The sequence below is a fragment of the Mobula hypostoma genome, chromosome 8, assembly GCF_963921235.1.
Source record: "Mobula hypostoma chromosome 8, sMobHyp1.1, whole genome shotgun sequence".
Taxonomy (NCBI): domain Eukaryota; kingdom Metazoa; phylum Chordata; class Chondrichthyes; order Myliobatiformes; family Myliobatidae; genus Mobula; species Mobula hypostoma.
Genome location: NC_086104.1, coordinates 75,705,487 through 75,725,948, shown reverse-complemented (window position 1 = coordinate 75,725,948; position 20,462 = coordinate 75,705,487). Strand labels below are relative to the sequence as shown.

General features: G+C 41.6%; 1 protein-coding gene across 2 annotated transcripts in view; it reads left to right on the top strand.

Annotated features, from left to right (window-relative positions):
* ism1 (isthmin 1) overlaps positions 1-20,462 on the top strand; it is an 88,880-nt gene that overhangs the window by 53,013 nt on the left and 15,405 nt on the right. Inside the window, exons 2-4 of one of the 2 annotated variants that reach the window (XM_063055095.1) lie at positions 42-293; positions 7,864-8,119; positions 8,738-8,881. In XM_063055095.1, the coding sequence (XP_062911165.1) occupies positions 42-293; positions 7,864-8,119; positions 8,738-8,881 (652 nt within the window). The remainder of the gene's footprint in view (positions 1-41; positions 294-7,863; positions 8,120-8,737; positions 8,882-20,462) is intronic. The other variant, XM_063055096.1, reaches the window with a different exon arrangement.

Here is a 20,462-nt window from a genome sequence, read left to right as displayed (position 1 = left end):
ATTAATTTGTCTCAATTGCCCTGATATTATTCAATTTGCAGAACAATGTCAACAATGGAAAGGCTTCTTTTTCCAATTCTGCTCGGACGGTTGTTTCGGTGAGGGAGTCTGATGGAAGGGGCGATTCTTCTCATTACCAGAATGATGGCAGACCTTTTGCAAAGGCTCAGACGCTACAGGAGGAAGAACACACACCCCTTCAGAGAGATGGTCCTCGAACATTCCTCTTAGATCTGGAGAACTTCCCTGACTTGTCCAAAGCAGATATTAATGGACAAAATCCCAACATACAGGTATAGTATCACATACGTTGAATTCTTTGATACCATGTGGATGCAACAGGTTAAACCAATGTTAAGCAAAATAAATGCTGGCATTCAACTTCGCCACTTTGCCCAAATGTGGCTCTCACCAAATTCATAGAAAATGGATGAATTTGGTGAGAGCCACATTCACTGCCTGTGCTGTGAAGTCATTGCATGAGGAAAGTAGAACTCACTATCTTCAAAAAATAATCAGTTTCATTTTTCACTGAGAGGGGACTAAAGAGTCATCGTTCACTTCTATATTATTGTAACACAAACAGTGAAGAGTCTTGATGAATAGTTTATGCCCAAAACGTCAAGTGTTTATTCCTCTCTACAGATGCTGCCTGACCTGTTCAGTTCTTCCAGCATTTTGAATCTATTGCTGTAGAACTCAAAATATTCAGAACCTTTTGTGTTTAATACTATTGCACTACTTTTTTTTCAGTTTGCCTTGCTAAATTCGAAAATACTGGACTATGTTTCTATCGCCAGTCACCCTTTTCAATGTAGCACAAAGCACAAATTGAAACAACACCACCACCTTGAAGTCATTTTTGTACTTGTATAGTTTCTCAGGGGATGATAATTGTTGCTATTTTTAGTGCGCTGCTAAATATGCTAAAGTTAAAATTCCTAAACTGGCTAATTTAACAAGCGGTCAACCTGTTTAAAATAAACCAGTCAACAAACATGCAAAACAGTGAGCTAAAATAGCAGTGAGCAGAACATTAACGAAACCTATACTTAAACGTAAAAATGAGCTCTGAAGTGTTTGATGATTGGCTGGTGAAGTGCCATACTGCAGATGTGACAGCCAGTAGGCTAATTTTACGTTTCTTCATTTAAAATGTTGTCTTTGGTTGCTTAGAGGCATCCAGTGATTTAAGTTTACATTATATTTAACTTATTTAAAGAATTAATAGGATTTAAATGATAAGCAGTTGTTCCGCAGTGCTTGGTGTTCAGCCAAGTGTGAAATGAAGTTGTTGCTGTAAGGAATCCAATAGAATGCATGGTTACACTTGATTAAACTCATTCACTAGGTGGCCTTTTCAAGTCTTGCGACATTTGCTGGTCCATGATTGATGCAAGTCGCTGCTCTTTGAATTTTACAACCACCGCACTCCTCCAAAACTAAAAGGGAACACACTTAAGGCACAAAACAATCCTAATACATTGTCCTAAGTATTGAGATTGTGCCACATTTTTATGTGTGGCTGAGATGCCAGCACATTCACAGACAATATGTGTACAATATGTTCCACTGCAGAGCTCTGAGCACAAAAGTCTGGGCTAAGAAAACAATGCAGTGGTGAATATGTGCTGCCTTGATGTCCTTTAGCTGAGACAAGAAACCAAGATTCTATCTATCCACCAGCTCAGTGCGACTCCATGGAGTATTTTCAAGCAAAGGCAGGGATGACTTTTCTCCTTCAATCAACAAATCTGCAACAGATTATCTGTTCATTATCACATTATCACTCTTATGTGTGCAAATTACCTGCTGAACTTTGAACATGGAAGACTGCAAAGAACTTTGGGATGTCCTGTAGTTGTGAAAGATAGTTTGAAAACACAAGCCTCTTTATTTATCCTAGCCCAAATGAGCAATCAAATGGTGAGGGGGAGAGCTTTTTTTTTCATATTACAGTTCATATTTGTTTCCTATAATCAAGGATATGAACCCCAGATGCTTGAAAGTGATATCCTTTCCCCTCTCCCCTCTCCTCTCCCCCCTCTCCCCCTCTCCCCCTCTCCCCCTCTCCCCCTCTCCCCCTCTCTCCCCTCTCTCCCCTCGCCCCCTCCTCCCTCTCCCCCCTCTCCCCCCTCTTCCCTCTCTCTCCCCCAAAAAGAGCTTTTCAAGGTAGGATGGTGTTGAGTTGAAAATTTCAAAACTAATATTGCTTTCACACAGAATTGTTCCACGTTAACCTGGTAAATAAATTGGTAAATTGTGTTATTATTTTCACTAGAATCGAAGTACAATGAAAAACTTTGATCTGATTTGCATGCCATCCATATAGATTACATTACATCTTTAAATCAGTGCAGTGAGGTAATACAATAAAAGAATGCAGTATAAAGTATAACATTTACTGAGAAAGTGCATTGCAGGCACACAATAAGGTGCAAGGCTATAGAGAGAGAGATTATGAGGTCACGTCCATTTTATTGTACAAAGGGACCGTTCAATAGTCTTATTCCAGCAGGATAGAGGCTGTCCTTGAGCCTGCTGGTACATATTTTCAGGTAGAATGAAAAGAGAATGTCTGGAATGGGTGTGTCTTTGATTATGTCACTGCTTTACAGAGCTGGCAACAAGTGCAGACAGAAAGTTAAATCAATAACTATAATCTAATCCAAAAGTTTCCAAAATTCAGCTGTCCATTTGCCCTTGCTAACATGTTACCCCTTAACTACTAGTCATCATCTGACAGACATTTTGTTTAAATGTCAACGCAAACCCTCTCCTTCTATGGGCTTGCGAGTCCCCTTGGCTCCAATTATCATCCCAGGGGAGTCTCTCCTACTCTCAGCAGTACATGGTCTATAAATTGTGAGTAACAGTTCAAGAGACCTATTGGTTTCTTCCTGTTGCCTCAATGTCATTACAACTGAGGTGTTCTCTGGATCCCTTTGTTTGTTGAAAGCCAAGCAACATCTTCAATTGTCTGTAGTTAATAGCAAGAAGAGTGGATAGTCTACTAAATGAAGATGGACTGATTCAATCTTGAGCCACTTTAAGAAAGCTGCTGAATCCTAAAAAATGCTATTACAGATTCAATGATTTGTCTTGGAAGAAGAAATAGAAGTTACATTTGCTGCTGGATCTTGTTTCAAATATTTAACAAGGATGTATTAGCGTGAGTGCACTTTTAGCAAATCCGATGGATAAAAAGATTAGAATTTCCTTTGACGTGCTTTTGTTTATTGGTTGACTGTTTGTGAATATTGCTCCCAGTGAGGCCAAGGTTAAGTTGTTCCAAGTGGTGGGGTCATGGAGAAGAATGCTAATTCCAAAGCCAGGAATGGAAATGCTGTGTTTCAAAGCTGTGAAGAATATATTTTTTTGGTTGCTGACAGACAAGCGGACAGGTTTTGCTTTCCTGACAAGTTTCCAGTGGATAAATAAACCTTTAATTGCCTGATTGGTCTACAGAGCTCCGGGAACTGTAGTTATTGGGACTGGGGAGAATGCAGCTTCAGGGAGAGAGGTGAAGCTCATACTTGCTTTGGGGGATGCAAGTGAGGGAGACTCAGTTGACAGGGATTACTGCTGCTTGGATCAGGAGGTTTAGGTGACAGAGGACTGGCTTGGCTCAGTAGCGGTCGGGCTTCATGGAGGGTTGGAGATGAGTGTGGGAGTGTTGATCGTGTTTAGGGGCAGTGGGGAGAGTGCGGGTGGTTTTGGAAGTGCTGCAGCTCTGGGTAAGGATATGTTGGGGATGGGGTAGGGTTGGGGGTCTGGGACATTGTGTACCATATTGGTGGGGTTGATTGGGCTTGGGAAATGGGAGGTACTGGGGCTAAGGATGGCGTGGCTGTTCATGTTTCTGTGGCAGTAGAGAGATATGGGGTGACCCAATGTGGCCATGTGTTTATCTAGTGTCCAGTCCCCTGTGACCACATGGGAGAATTCCGGAATAATTTCAAGTTAGTCCAGAAAATTGTGTCTGAGCAATTGCTGGGATCTGACTCTGCAATAATAAACGTGTGCCATTGCTTTAATTGAATAATTAACTACATATACTCATCATATGTATAAGACAGCACGCGGCGCATCATTAATGAAAGTACGTGATGCCTCATGGGTAAGCATGCTGCTTAAGTTAACCCTAAGTTGCTCTGACAATTAAGAGAAATTTACCCTCAGAAAATGCTGGAAATATGAAATAAAACTGAAAATGTACAGCAGATGAGACAACTCTCTGGAGAGAAAAATAGAATTATCATCTCAGGTCAATGACCTTTCACACCCATGTTCTGTGCTATGATGTTGTGCTCTATATATAACTAAAGCATCAAGCACAAGGATTTACTGGGCATGAGACCGGAGGACTTTTTTCATGGGGGTACATGTGGAAAGTGCTGGAGTCCAAGAAAGTGATGGCAAAGAAAGAGCAAAAGGGAGATTCTTTGATAGGATACAAGGCAGGTAGGAATGGATGGAGCTCGTCAAAAGGGACAGGGTTACTGGACAAATAACAACATGAGAAATGAATTAGGAAGTGCTATAAAGGTAACAGCAGAATCAATACTAACAACTGCTACCTGGAAATGTACAGTAGATCTAGTGGCTGTGACCTGATATGGGTGGACTCACTGCTGAGTCCCAGAGCTGAAGGTGCTGCTCCTTGACATCTGTAGAGTGTTACTAAAGCAGTGTAGGAGACCAAAGTCAGAGTGTTCAAAGTAGGGGAGGATTAAAAAGCAGGCAACCATATGCTGAGGATCACATTTGTAGACTGAGGAGAGAGATTCTAAAAAGCTGTCTCCCAATCAGCTTGCAGTCTCATTGCTAAGGGAGGACAGAGCTGCAACACCATGCTCACTAGATCACAAGACTGAAAAACAAATCCCTTTTGTAAATAACAGTTGCTGTTGGATTAGTTAAAATTTAAAATCTGCGATTGGTAGACTGCTGTAAATCTAAAATACTAGTTATGGGGCAAAGGCCGGATCAGCCATGATTTAATGGAATTATGGGAATTTAAAGCACAAAAGAAATTATTGTATCCAAGACAGCCGAAATAGAAATATTTTGGCTTACATTTTTGGACACTAGCCCAATGATGAAGGGTATTTCAATATTTCCTCCAGGTATATTTTAAATATAATTGAATATTTCCCTCACCACACCTTTAGGGAGTGAATATACACCTTTACAAATACCCTAGTGGAAAAAAATTCTAATTTAAGGCAGGGAAGGAATGAGAAGTTAAAAGACCTATTTCTGTTCCTATATTATATTGCTCATGTCGAAACTTTTTGAAGCTATTATTTCTGTTATATTTCTCTATAGGTGTTTTTTAAATAGATAATTTTTCATCCTCTGGCTTTTTCCCTAATCTAACAAAACAGTTCGTCTTTCCAATGTTGTAGCAATTCATCTTTAATAAATACAAGACGAAAGGCAACAATAATGTTTATCTGGTTAGATGGGTTGTGATGCTTTCTAATGTTAGTTTGGAGCTGCTGATTCAGGCCCAGATAAAAGTTTTTGCCTTTCAAGTGGTAGACAGAGTGATGATAAGAAGATGGAATGGACAGTCTGAGGCTGTTCCAATTGGATGCACCTTCTGCCCAAATTACGGACAGTATTTTTGAAATCATTCTCTTTGTTAGATATCCTTTTTTTTACTAATGAGGTGCCTTTGATCAAGTTGGGTGCCTATGTATGCACTTCTAGAGTTCTGCCAGCTCCAGTCTGTTACAACCACCAGCAAGTTTGAAAAAACAAATAATTGAAATCTAATACATCGTTCTGAAGCACAATTTCTGCTGTTACTCCAGGTTAAAGTCAGAATCTTGTCATCTTGGAGTAAAAATAGCCTAAATCCTCCTAATCCATGGCAGACCATATTGAAATACGTATTATTTTTTGTATCACGCCATCCAACAATGTCTGTTGTTAATTCAACTCACTTTTTCCCCCGAAGCTGTGCTTTGAACGGCTGATAATGACACACATCAAAAACTCCATTCCTGCCCCACTGGAAACTCACCAATATGCTTACCACCAGAACCGCTCTACCTGCACCTGGCTCTGAAACACCTAGAAAACATGAACACTTGCATCAGAACGCTGTTTCTGTATCTCAGTACAGCATTCATCACTATTGTCCCATTGATCTTGGTGAACAATCTCCTACTCCTTGGTCTAAATACACCACTGTGCACCTGGGTGTTAGAATTTCTAACCAACAGACCTCAGATAGTCAGGATGCACAACCGTTCCTGTCACCACCCCCCCGCCCCACCATGCTTAACACAGGTCCCCCTCCCCACCCCGGGCTGTGTGCTGAGCCCATTGCTGTACACTCTGCTCACACATGACTGCACAGCTGAACACCTGAGCAATCACATCAAGATCGCCACTGGCATGACAGGGGTGGGGCCCATCATCAGCAACAATGGGATGGCCTACAGAGAGGAGGTGGAAGAGCTCTAGGCTTGGTGCCAGGCAAATAACCTCTTCCTTAATGTCAACAAGACAAAGGAGATGGTTATCACCTTCAGGAGAATTCGCCCCACTCACACGCCTCTTTACATCGGTAGCACACCAGTGGAAACTACAATCAGCTTCAAACTCCTGGGAGTGCACGTCTCCCACAATCTCTCGTGGTCCCAGAACATATCCTACACAATCAAGTAAGCTGACCAACACCTCTACTTTCTGAGGAGGCTGAAGACAGCTGGACTATTGCATATCTATACACACATCATACAGATATGCAGTAGAGAGCATCTAAACATGCCGCATCACTGCTTGGTACGGAAACTGCACTGTGGTGAACAGGAAGGCTCTACAACAGGTAGTTAAAACTGCCCAGTGCATCAACAGTGCCAGCGTACCCACCAGCAGAACAGATAGGGCCAGTAACTTAACAAAGGATCCCACCCACTCTGCTCATGGACTCTTCGCCCCATTCCCATTAGAGCCTATACTCCAGGATCACTAGAGTCAAAAACAGTTACTTTCCCCAAGCGGTAAGGATGACCAACACCTCCACCCTCCCCTCCGCACCCCCAATCACCACTACTTTAACATTTCTTGTCAGTCACCTTATGTACAGACACTCCCATGCCTAGCATCACTTTATGGCCATAAATCAATCTCTGTATAAAAACTGTCTTGCATATGTATATTTATTGTGGTTTATATTATTATGATAATGGTAATGATGATTATTATTATTATGTTCCTTATCTTATTGTGGGTTTTTTTTTGGTGCTACATTGGATGTAGAGTAACAATTACTTCATTCTCCTTTATTCTTGTGTACTGGAAATGGCATTAAGCAATCTTGAATCAGTGAACCAGCTGGTGCTTTTAACAGGAAGACAGTTGTTTTGTACCTACCATTAGTGAGACTAGATTACTTTTAAATTACTGATTTATTTAATTACATTTATTTACATTCCCAGCTGACAAGAAGGGACTCAACCTCATATCTATGAATCTGTAGTTCAGTGACTTAACCTCTGCGCCGCGATATCCCAAGCAGGATTACCTTAATTGCTATGAGTCATTCAGATGTCCCAATCTGCCTTCAATCAAGAGGCTGACACCAAGCTGCCAAAGGACACCTTGTATTTTTAATAGTTAATTTTCTGTTCCAGAGAGCTTAACTGATAGTAATTAACACTAAATAGATTCTTAAAAGGGATTTGCTAATGACCAGACTTAAGTTACTTTGTTGAGTTCAGTTTGCATTTACTGAGTTACTTCAACAATTTCATCCCGTGCAATGAGTTTCATTGTCAGAATCAATTTTTTTGCTATTTTAGATACATGCATTCATTATGACGTTGATTGTTTTGCATTGTGCAGGTTACAATCGAGGTGGTAGATGGAACTGACATAGAGGCAGAGAGGGACTTGCATAAAGTGACCAAACCCAGCTGGCCGGTGCCTTCGTCTGACTGGAGGAACTGGTGGCAAAAGTCAGCAACGGTTTCCCTGAGCGACGGCGATCAGGAAAACAGCCATGCAAGTGAAGACAGCAATTTCTTGAATCCTGCGGGCAGCTGGGATAGAAGCACAGTTACACAACGTAGATGGGAATCCAAGGGACAGCCTGAATATGGTAAGTCTGCATTCCTCACTTGTTCTGGGTAACTGAGAATTCAAAAAGAGATATTGGAAAGAAGCCAAGTGAAATCAAATAGGTATGGACTACAGTGGGAATAAATTCTCTAGTATTGATTGATGTAAAGCAATTTGTGCAGGGAAACATCTGCGTCTATGTGGCAAGATCCCAATGATTCATATTTAATCTTTTTATTCCCAAGACAACTAAGTGAGTAAAATTGGCATTATCCCTCCCTTCCCACCACCTGCCTGTGTCTTCTCTTTGTCCTTCCAAATACAGGAATAATAAAGAGTTCTTGAATCTAGCTGCTAAACGTGATTTTAATTTCTTGTTTACATGCTGTCTATCTGGTAGTAGTGAGAGGTCAATGATGAAGTCTGCTCACTCCATAATCAAGATTTACAGCTGAAACTTTCCAGCTGCTTTGGCTTAGAAGAACAAAAAAAAATGTGCAAGCAATGCTTTGTACGACTATGTGTGTGAAAGTTATTTGAATGGCATGCGAACGGCAGGATCTGAGCCTAAGCTTCAAATCGAGCATGTGGTCCCAATTATGCGACTCATCACAATGGCAGCTAGCTGCAAGTATGCTTGCCTTTGTTTTTCATGCAGATTACGCAGATGGAGAGGGTGACTGGAGCCCGTGGTCACTCTGCAGTGTAACCTGCGGAAGTGGGAACCAAAAGAGAACCAGGTCTTGTGGATATGCCTGCACTGCCACCGAGTCAAGGACATGTGATATGCCAAACTGTCCTGGTCAGTAACAGTTTTGTTAAACCTACTAGCTTCACATAAGATGTAGGAGCAGAATTAGGCCATTTGGCCCACCAAGTCTGCTCCACCGTTTCATCATGGTTGATCCATTTCCCACAGTCCAGTCTCCTGCCATCTCCCTGTATCCCTTCATGCCCTGACTAATCAAGAATCGATCAACCTCTGCCTTAAATATAAAGACTTGGCTTCCGCAGCTGCCTGTGACAACAAATTCCACAGATTCACCACTCTCTGGCTAAAGAAATACCTCCTCATTTTCATTCTAAAAGGACACTCCTCTATTCTGAGCCTGTGTCCTCTTGTCCTAGACTCTCCCACCCTAGGAAACATCCCCTCCACATCCACTCTACTGACGCCTTTCAATATTCGATACATTTCAATTAGGTCACCACTCATTCTTCTGAATTCCAGTGAATACAGATCCAGAGCCAACAAATGCTCTTTATATGACAAGCCATTCTATCATTTTTGTGAACCTCCTTTGAACCCTCTTCAGTGTCAGCACATCCTTTCTAAGATAAGTGGCCCAAAATTGCTCACAATACTCCAAGTGAGGTGTCACCAGTGCTTTATAAAGCCTCAGCATTACATCCTTGCTTTTATGTTCTTGTCCTCTTGAAATGAATGCTAACATCACATTTGTCTTCCTCACCATCAAATCAACCTGCAAACTGACCTTTAGGAAACCTGAATAAGGACTCCCAAGTCCCTTTGCCCTTCAGATTGTTGAATTTTCTCTCCATTTAGAAAATAGTCAACCATTTTATTTCTTTTACCAAAATGCATGACCATACACCTCCGAACACTGTATTCCATCTCATACTTCTTTTCCCATTCTCCAAATCCAAGTCTTTCCATAGCCTTTCTACTTCCTCAAACTACCTGCCCCTCCACCAATTTTTGTATCACCCACAAACTTTGCAACAAAGCCACAATTCCATCATTCAAGTCATTGACATATAACCTAAAAAGAAACGGTCCCAGCTCAGACCCCATTGGAACACCACTAGTCACTGGCAGCCAACCAAAAAAGGCAGCCTTTATTCCCACTCTTTGCCACCGGCCAATCAGCCTCTACTTTATCAATACTAGTATCTTCCTGTAATATCATGGGCTTTTAACTTGTTAAGCAGCCTCATAAGTAACAACTTGACAAAGGCCTTCTAAAAATCCAAGTACACAACATCCACCAATTTTCCTTTGGCTTTCCTACTTGTTATTTCTTCAAAGAATTGAACAGATTTGTCAGGCAAGACTTTCCCTTGAGGAAACCATGCTGACTACGGGCCACTTTATCATGTGCCTCCAAGTACCCTGATACCTCATCCTTAATAACCGACTCCAACATCTTCCGAGCCACTGAGGCTAGTTTCCTTTCTTCTGCCTCTCTCCCTTCTTGAAGATTGGAGTGCCATTTGCAATTTTCCAGTCTTTTAGAACTATTCCACAATCTAGTGATTCTTGAAAGATCATTACTAATGCCTCCACAATCTCTTCAGCTACCTCTTTCAGAACTCTGGCCAATAAATATAATTCATAACTGGATGCAGTAAATGCTCCTGTTTAACACTCATGTCCTGATGAAGGGTCCTGACCCAAAACATTGACTGTTCATTTCCCTCCACAGATGTTTCACCTGCAGAGTTCCTCCAGTATCTTGTGCATTGCAAAACATCCAGTTCAACTGTTACTTGTTTTTTATTAATTGAGTTATAATAAAATCTGTTCAACACAGTTGACTTGTGTCTATGAATTTTATGTAGCAGAAATTTGGAGATGTAACATTGTGTTGCCTATTGGGTGTAAAAAATAAATAAACAAATTCTGCTGCTTTTGTCCTTAAATTGTACCACGTTCTCTTCACTCTTCACACCTATGCTTGCCGATCTGCTTGCCACAAGTTAATAAATTCCTGAGATTTAAAATCTTCCTTTTCCCAATCCTTCAATATTGTGCCCACTCATCTCTCTGTAATTTCATACAGTCTTGCACCAATCGGAGATAAGACAACGAAAGCAGGAGAAGCTCAGCTGTGGAGGGAAATAGACAGTCAACATTTTGAGTCAAGACCCTTCAGTTAGACTGCTCTAACATGTCAGCTCTTCTCTGCTAGGCATTTGATCAATCCCCTTTTCAATTACTCTACCATTTGCCTTCAGCTGCCAAGGAGCTAAACCGTTTGAACTCTCTATCCCTTCCTCTTCTCCATCTCTTGGTGTTTTCCATAGCTCACCAAATGGGTGTCCCACCCCTCTGAGTCAGAAGGTTATGGTTTCAAGTACCACTGTGGCAACTTTAATTGTAGTTTAATTTAATTCCTTCAGTGCACTAATGAAACAAGGGCCACATTGTCTGAATGTCATCTTTTGGTCGAGATGTTAAACCTTGGCCCCATCCCATCACCCAGATAATGTAAAAGATCCCAGGGCAAGGAATTTACCCCTTGATATTGTGGTCAATATTTATTTCTCAATCAATTTCACTAATGAACATATCATCAAGTTGCTGTTTGTAACAAATTAGCTGTTCCATTTCAGACATGCTTGGTGACAAGGTGAGACTTGTGAAATGAACTATAGGAATTGCAAGTCTCTCTTCCTTGCCTCTTTGTCAGAGATTTGGTGGCATGTCATAATATTTCCTCATGTGGCTTAGATCTAATCTTGTTTGATTTTTCCCTAGTGTAGTACCCTGGGATGTGTAACAATATGGAATGTTGTCCATGAATATACTTTGTCTTTACCAGTACTACTGAGTGACAATTTAAGACTGATAAGTACAATAGATGTGAGGCATTTGACTTCCCATTCCTTCTACACCATTTAATGCAGTTCTTTCCACCAAATATTAATAGGGTCTGGTACTCACTGCCTGAAAGTGATGACACCAGACAATACTTGCATTTATCTGGATGTCTTGTGCACACATCTATGAATTTAGAGCTGGAAAGTAGCGTAAACCTGAATCTCTCTCTTCATGTTTGGCTTGGACATAGTAGTCTCCTAGTGTGTTTTAAAACTGCATGTGGCCCAATCTGTAACTAAAAGTAGTGTTGAATGCAGCAACAATGCCATCCTGTGACTGTGGCCTACCAACTCTTACTGTGTTCACTGAGACATGACAGAAATCTCTATTTGGCTTCAACATACTCAATGTAAAAAGGAAGGACATTTTTTAGGAGAATCCATATTTCAAGATCATGTACATCAAGATGCTTGGCTAAACAAAGACTTTCTTAATGTCATATATGACTTACTGAGCTGAGCTTTCTGAAGATGTGCTCATTTAATTAATTTATCAAATAAAATTGAAGTGGTGGCATTATCAGGAATTTAAGATAAGTCTTAACAAATGTGTGGATAGAGCTTGACAATGCAAAGGGAAAAGATATAGATGGTGGGGGAGTCTGTTGGGTGGCATTGTAATGTAGCAGTCAGCACAACAGTTTATGGCACCTGTGATCAGAAATTGGGGGTTCAACTGTCGCTGTTGTCTGTAAGGTACTTGTACATTCTTCCCGAGACCACGAGAGTTACCTCCAGGTGCTCCATTTCAAAGAAAATATGACATACAGGTTGGGGTTAGGAAGTTGTGAGCATGCTATGTTGCTTCCAGAAGCATGGTGACACTTGCAGACTGTCCCCAACACATCTTTGGAATGTGTCAGTCATTGAGACAAACATGATTCTGCTGCATGCTTCGATGTTTATGTGACAGAATCTTGTAAAGCTGTTTCCTCTGGCTGGGAAGTCCTAAAATAGGGATCAGAGTAGTAGGAGAAGGATTTAGGATGGGGATGGTGTAGACTGGCAGTGTTAATCATATTAATAACAGCTTGTATAAGGTAGTAGAACTTTTGACAAATGAGCTATCTCTGATGCTTCTCAGAGAAACTTCTTTACTCAAAGAATTGGGGATTTTGGGAATTCTGTGTCCAAGAAGACTGTGGATGCTCATTCACTGTGTATATCCAGAAATGAGATGAATAAGGTTTTGGACACTAAGAGAATGGCGGGAAATGAGCTTGAGTGTTAGTCACGTTCTTATTGAATAGGGAAACATGCTCAAGGTAAGGCCTACTTCTACTCCTAGTTCTCACATCCTTAAGTTATTGGATGGAGGTTGTCTGATTTGGGGATGGGTGTAAATTGTTGTCAAAGTAAAAAATTATTATCAGAGTACATGCATGTCAGAACATACAAACCTGAGATTCTTTTTCTATGCCATAGACCAGGACTTTTGCATCTTGGTTTGAGTATTCATCAAACGATGAGGAAGACATGATTTTGGATAGACAGGTTGCTGATTCCATTCAATAGAGAGGAGTGGGAATAATTCAATTTGCAATAACAGTGGATGCAAGTTTGAACTGAAAAGATTTCCAACAGTACAAGTAGATAAAGGCATATTTTAGGTTTTTTTAGAAGGCGATCAGGGTACAGATTAGCAACCAAATAAAATGATTTTGAAATTCCCTAATTGTTAGCTGTACGTCTAAATTCAACACATTCCCCTTGGAATGCACCAAGAAGGAATATGCCAAATCATCTCTGGTGCAAGATTCTACAAAGAGCTAGACATAATAAAGAGAAAACCAGGTTTTATATCGCATCCTTAATGGAGTGAATTGAAGCACACCGTCATACTTCATGCAACTGGTGACAAACAGAAGTTGATAACAATCACATAGTCATCAAGGACACCCAACCAAGAGAGGGATATTAAGGAGGTCATTAGAGTGGTGGCGAGGGAGAGAAATGATAGAATTGCACAACTTGGGGTGTTGGCTATTGAAGGCATGGCACAAAAGGTAGAACAATTGTTGTCATCACGGTGAAACTGCGAGCTCAGCTGCTGCCTTGCAGAGCGAGAGACCCACATTCAAACTTGGCCTCTGGTGTTGTCTGTGTGGAACTTGCATATTCATCCTGTGACCATGTGGGTTTCCTCGGGGTGCTCTGGTTTCCTCCCACTTTGAAAAGATGAGCAGGTTGTAGGTTAATTGGCTGCTATGAATTGCACCCCTCCCCCGCATAGGTGATGGGAGAATCTGGGGACAGTTGTTGGGAATATGCAGACAGCAAAACATGATTAATGTAGGATTGTTGTAGAAAACCATACAAACCATAGAAAAACTACAGCACAGAAACAGGCCTTTTGGGCCTTCTTGGCTGTGCCGAACAATTTTCTGCCTAGTCCCACTGAGCTGCACCCAGACCATATCCCTCCATACACCTCTCATCCATGTATCTGTCCAATTTATTCTTAAATGTTAAAAAAGAACCTGCATTTACCACCTGGTCTGGCAGCTCATTCCACACTCCTACCACTCTCTGTGTGAAGAAGCCCCCACTAATGTTCCCTTTAAACTTTTCCCTCTTCACCCTTAACCCATGTCCTCTGTTTTTTTTTCCTCCCCTTTCCTCAGTGGAAAAAGCCTGCTTGCATTCACTCCATCTATATCCATCATAATTTTATATACCTCTGTCAAATCTCCCCTCATTCTTCTATGCTCCAGGGAATAAAGTCCTAACCTATTCAACCTTTCTCTGTAACTGAGTTTCTCAAGTCCCGGCAACATCCTTGTAAACCTTCTCTGCACTCTTTCAACCTTATTTATATCCTTCCTGTAATTTGGTGACCAAAACTGAACACAATACTCCAGATTCGGCCTCACCAATACCTTATACAACCTCATCATAACATTCCAGCTCTTATACTCAACACTTTGATTAATAAAGGCCAATGTACCAAAAGCTCTCTTTACGACCCTATCTACCTGTGACGCCACTTTTAGGGAATTTTGTATCTGTATTCCCAGATCCCTCTGTTCTACTGCATTCCTCAGTGGGTGGTTCATGGTCAGTGTGGATTCAGTGGGCTGAAGGGCCTGTTTTAGGCTGTATCTATCTGACTAAAATCAGGTTTGTACCAGAACTGAAGAAACAGGAAACTGAAGCTTGCAGACCTGAAGGATGTCACAGATGTAAAGAACTTATCAACTAGGATCTTAAAATTTACTTGTTATTTGATTTAATTAATGCACAAGCTACTTAATAGATATGTAGCTATTCTGCAGCCAAGTACCTGATAACCTGATACATCACTCAATGCCAGCCTGTTTTTTTTGGTATATTTTTAAAATTGCAGGGAATAGCTGATGGGAGCCAAGCAATTTCACATTCATGGGTGTCAAGACCTCAGAGGATCTAACCTGGTCCCAACATGTCAATGCAGCTATAAAGAAGGCAAGACAATGGCTAGATTTCATTAGGAGTTTGAAGAGGTTTGGTTTGTCACCTCAGACACTTGAACTTCGATAGATGTTACCGCAGAGAGTATCATTGTCTGGTATGGGGGCTACTGCACTGGACCGAAAGAAGCTACAGAAGTTGTAAAAGTAGTCATCTCCATCTTGGGTACTAACCTCCATGGTATCCAAGACGTTTTCAGGGAGCAGTGCCTCAGAAAGCTGGCATCCATTATTAAGGACCTCCAGCACCCAGGACATGCCCTTTTCTCATTGTTACCCTCTGGGAAGAGGTACAGAAGCCTAAAGGCACACACTCAGGATTCAGGAACAGCTTCTTCCCACTGCCATACAATTCCTAAATGGATATTGAACCCGTGAACACTACCTCACTTTTTAAAAAATATATTATTTCAGTTTTGCACTATTGTTAATCTAATTATTTAATATACTTGTATATTTACTATAATTGATTTACTTATTTTTTTCTTTCTATGCTATCATGTATTGCATTGAACTGCTGCCGCTAAGTCAACAAATTCCAGAACACACGCCAGTGATAATAAAGCTGACTCTGATTCTGAAGTACATGCAACATCATCAATGCAAGACTCACTGATAGGAGCTGAGGAGAAGAAAATGTGACCTATTTTGAGTTCAGCCTATCATTGGGACCCTAAAGTAGTAAACCACATGCCTGGACAAATAATCCAAGAATTCTGCAGTTAAGAGTATTGCAGTCTAGGAGATACTGTGGACCTCTGCCAATAATGGGATGGAGGCAGGAGGAGATGAACCATAGCAACCAGAACACAAATCTGCTCACGAGACCAAAGGCTTTCCTGCACGTCCATGGAATAAATTTTCATTATGAGCCTTATACAAAAATTCTAAACAGTCACCTCCAGACATTCTCATAGCTCTTGCCAAATAAACGCATACATCCAGTGGCTACTGCTGTATATCAAGGATGTTATTAATAGCTTAACAGTGCTCAAATGGTTCTGTCTATGTCAAAGAATATACACAGAATACAACCTGAAATACTTGTCTTCACAGATATTCACGAGAAACAGAACTCCAAAAGAATGAACAGAAAAATATTAGAACCTCGAAGCGCCCCTCCCCTCCTCCTGTTTCAGCAAAAAGTGTCAGCTCCCACCACCCACCAAGCAATAGAGAAGCACCCGAGGAGAGACCATGATCTGCAGTCAACAAAAGCTATTGTTTACCTAACAGTTCAACATGCCTTAGGCTCTCTTGCTCTCTTTCGCACTAACTAACAAAGCACAGAGAGATGTCACCCATTTTCACAACTAAGAGGGGGACCGACGGTCACTGTTATGCTATCATGGTCTGCTGCGTCACTTTTCCATACATCCACCCCAGCGAAATCCTGATGTTCCATCTCCATCAGTTGGCTACACCGGCCTGAAATCGGTCTTCCACAGGGCCACACTGGGCATCTGGAGAATGTTGAAAAATGGTCGGCTAACGAGCTCCAGGAACAGGAACTGATCTGCTGTAAAAAAAAACAACGTAGTTTGAGTGCCACTTGCAGATCAGGACCTCGATAGAACCCCAACCAGCTTGATAAGGGGAAAAAAAGAGACATCAAAGAGAGGAATAAAGTTGTTCTTCACAGATGAGCTCGAAGAGGCAGCCACTTGCCTCCATCCTAACTCCAGCCAGTCTCTCACGCCAAGAGAGCTGTCAGGACACATTACAGAGCGAGTCTGCTGAACTGTGAGCAACGTTCCCACTGCTGTACAGATGTGGTGACTGTTTTGCCCTGGTGCTTCTCTGTAGAGTTGTACATTCTGTTTTCTAACCAGAGAAGAGGAGGCAGTGGAGCATGTGGTTTCCTGCAGTTAGTTTCTGTCCCCGGGGTTAAAGGGAAGGGCACTTGATGTGCATCATCAAACTGAACAACATATTCACAATTAGATATGCTGTATTGCAAAACGTGGCTTTTCCAATCAGGACTTGAATAATCACAGGCAGCAAGCTACCGTTACATTGCAAGTCGCCAACACTGACACTACTGGGGATCATGGGGTCTATATAGAGCTCCTGTTGTTAATTTGGTTCCTTCTCTAACAGTTGCCTGTCTTCATGATGCTTCAAACTGAATACTATTATCAATAATTACTATGCAAGCCAATTTTCATCCATGCCATTCTGAAGGTTGTGTGTTTTATTGTTCTTTTGACTGGTCGCCAAGTGTTGGTCCCTCCTAATGCAGAGAAGTAGAAGGATCTAGCCTTTCCCCCACACCTCAGCGTGCCTGCTTCACTTCATGCGGGTCTGGTTTTATATGAGGTGGGTACATGATCTGATCCTTACAGGAACAATCAGAAAATATCAAAGAATTCTATGGTTCCAGGTCTTTCCTGGAATATTCTGTCAAATTCTTGGTAAAACTTAAGATTTCTACAGGTATTTGTTTTTAATATCTTTGACTGGCTCTTCTTTTATATAGTGCCACCTTCAACAATAACAAAGGCAAACACCAGTTTAGGTGTACTAAACTTGTGCTGAATATGGAGACAATGAGTCTCGAAGTAATGTTTGAAATTGGGCAAAATTAGTTGAAATTGAGGCTGAGGCACTTTTCACACAGGAATACATAATAAAACAGTCCCTCCATTGCTGTTGATGGGAGTTGCACAGCAAGGCCTGCATTTGGTGCGTCATTGTCACTCTGACTGCAGGGAAATTAGTCAGGACTTAAAGGGCTCTCTTCTCAGCAGCCACCAAACAGTTGTGGAAGAGGTTACCATGGGGGTAAGAGAAAATGTAAGAAAGGGAAATGTGGTCATCTTCTATTTGTTGGGAATGGACATGCTGTGAGTGATCCATGCCACTAGGCCATGCAGTGTAATCAAAGAGCCCATGCCTGGGGCTTGGAATTTGAGCATGGAGGCCCCAAAAAGTGATGGAGGAACCATTGCTGTAGCTTCCATTATTCCAATCATTGAAAACTGAGCCTGGCGTGTAAAGCACTGGTGTCACATGACATGCATTCCTGAGCCCTGGACAACGTGCTTCTAAACGATAAAAGCTCCTGCAATGCAGAATATGTATCATGCACAAAACATGACATCACTAGGCACGCCAACTAGGAAGTCATCAGTCACGTCATGTTGAATTACACACAGAAATACTCTGATCAGTTTTTTAATGAACACAATTTCACGTGGAAATGATCAGTAGCCAATCTAGCCTCACAAAGATACATTTTATGCACATGAAATTAGTCCGCAAATTCCAAATTCCAAGCTAGCAACTTTAATTGATCTCAAACAAGAGAAAATCTGCAGATGCTGGAAATCCAAGCAACCTGCACAAAATGCTGGAGGAACTCAGCAGGCCAGGCAGCATCTATGGAAAAGAGAACAGTCAAAGTTTTGAGCCAAAGGATTCGTCAGGACTGGAGAAAAAAAGATGAAGAGTTAGAGCTAGAAGGTGGGGGGAGGGAGGGGAGGAAGAAACACAATGTGATAGGTGAAGCTGGGAGGGGATGAAGTCATGAGCTGGGAAATTGATTGGTGAAAGAAATACAGGACTGGAGAAGGGGTAATCTAATAGAAGAGGACAGAAGGCCATGGAAGAAAGAAAAGGGGGGAGATGCACCAGACGAGGGGGTGATGGGCAGGCAAGGAGATAAGGTGAAAGAGGGAAAAGGGTGGGAAATAGAGAGGGGGCTATTACCAGAAGTTCAAGAAATCGATGTTTGTGCCATCAGGTTGGAGGCTACCCAGACAGAACATAAGGTGCTGCTCCTCCAACCTGAGTGTGGCTTCATCACAACAGTAGAGGAGACCATGGATAGACTTATCGGAATGGGATTGGGAAGTGGAATTAAAATGGGTGGCCACTGGGAGATCTCACTTGTTCTGGTGGACAGAGCGTAGATGTTCGGCGAAGTGGTCTCCCAATCTGCATTGGGTCTCACAGATAAACAGGAGGCCACATCAGGAGCTCCAGATACAGTAGATGATCCCAACAGACTCTCAGGTGAAGTGTCACCTCTCCTGGAAGGACTGTTTGGGGCCCTGAATGGTGGTGAGGGAGGAGGTGTAGGGGCAGAGGTAGCATTCGTCTCACTACAAGTGCTGCAATGCTGTGGACTCGACAAAACATACTGCAAACTATCATTGACTTTCAATGATTCTGAATAATTAAAATGAAATGGCAAACGATTTCATTCAAGTTTCACATTTTTATAAGTGCAGGATTAACCAATAATACTCTAAGCATCTAAAAACATCAAAGGAAAATACAAATAATTAAATAAAACCTGTTGCTTTCCTACAGTCTTACAATCCCCACTACAAAGAACATGCTTGCAAATCACGAGGCAGATCTAACCTGGCATAAGTGCTGGGATATCTCAGCAAACTCTTGCTCTGTCACTGAACTCCATAAAGTCTTAGTGGTACTTAAGGGTGGAGCACAGTCCGGAGATATCAGTCCAGCTCAGCCATTAATCCTGCACCTTGCATGCTAGTATGGGAGGTTCCAGAACCTTCTGGCACCTCTGCTCAGAATGACCATCATTTTCGTGTGCCTGTGGTACCTTACAAAGTTCAGCTGGTGTTAGGGCAATAACCAACAGCTTAAGCCAAAGAGCTTTTGGCTTAAGCTTAAAGGTGGAAAAACAAGTAAAGTGACAAAAGTTTAGAGAGAAGATTCCTGAGCTTAAGTTCTTGGCAATTGCAGGTAGCTACTTACGCCCAAGAGGCTAGAACTGAAAGGAGACAGGTTATTTTAGGAAATATTAGGACAGAGGAGATTACTGGGAAAAGGCTGAGTGACATTATGAGGGCATTTGAAATAGGAAACCAAATATATGACCATCCAAACCATACTAGCAGACAACAGGAACCTCAACTTGACTCACAAGCAGACGTTAGTGCCTTTATCATTGCAATATTCCACTGTTCTGCACTGCATATCAATCCCTGGGAAACATAAAATGAAGATTTTGGGAATGTTGTAATCTCCCTTGGGAAAGAGCGTTTGCCTTGGTCATAGAATTCTTTGCTTCTCAACTTCCATTGCCTTTATATGGATGAGCAATAAAAACAGAATGCTGGAAATATCCATCAGCAGGTCTACTACCATCTGTGGAGAGAAAAACCAGAGACTTCAATGTCATTTGACATCTGACATCAGGTCAATGACATTTCATCAGAATCTGACCTGACCTTCTGAGTATTTTTAGCATTGTCTGATTTCATTTTAGATTCCTAGTGTCCACAGTGTTACGTTGCGGAAAGAGGCAAATATGGCTTAAATTTTGAATGC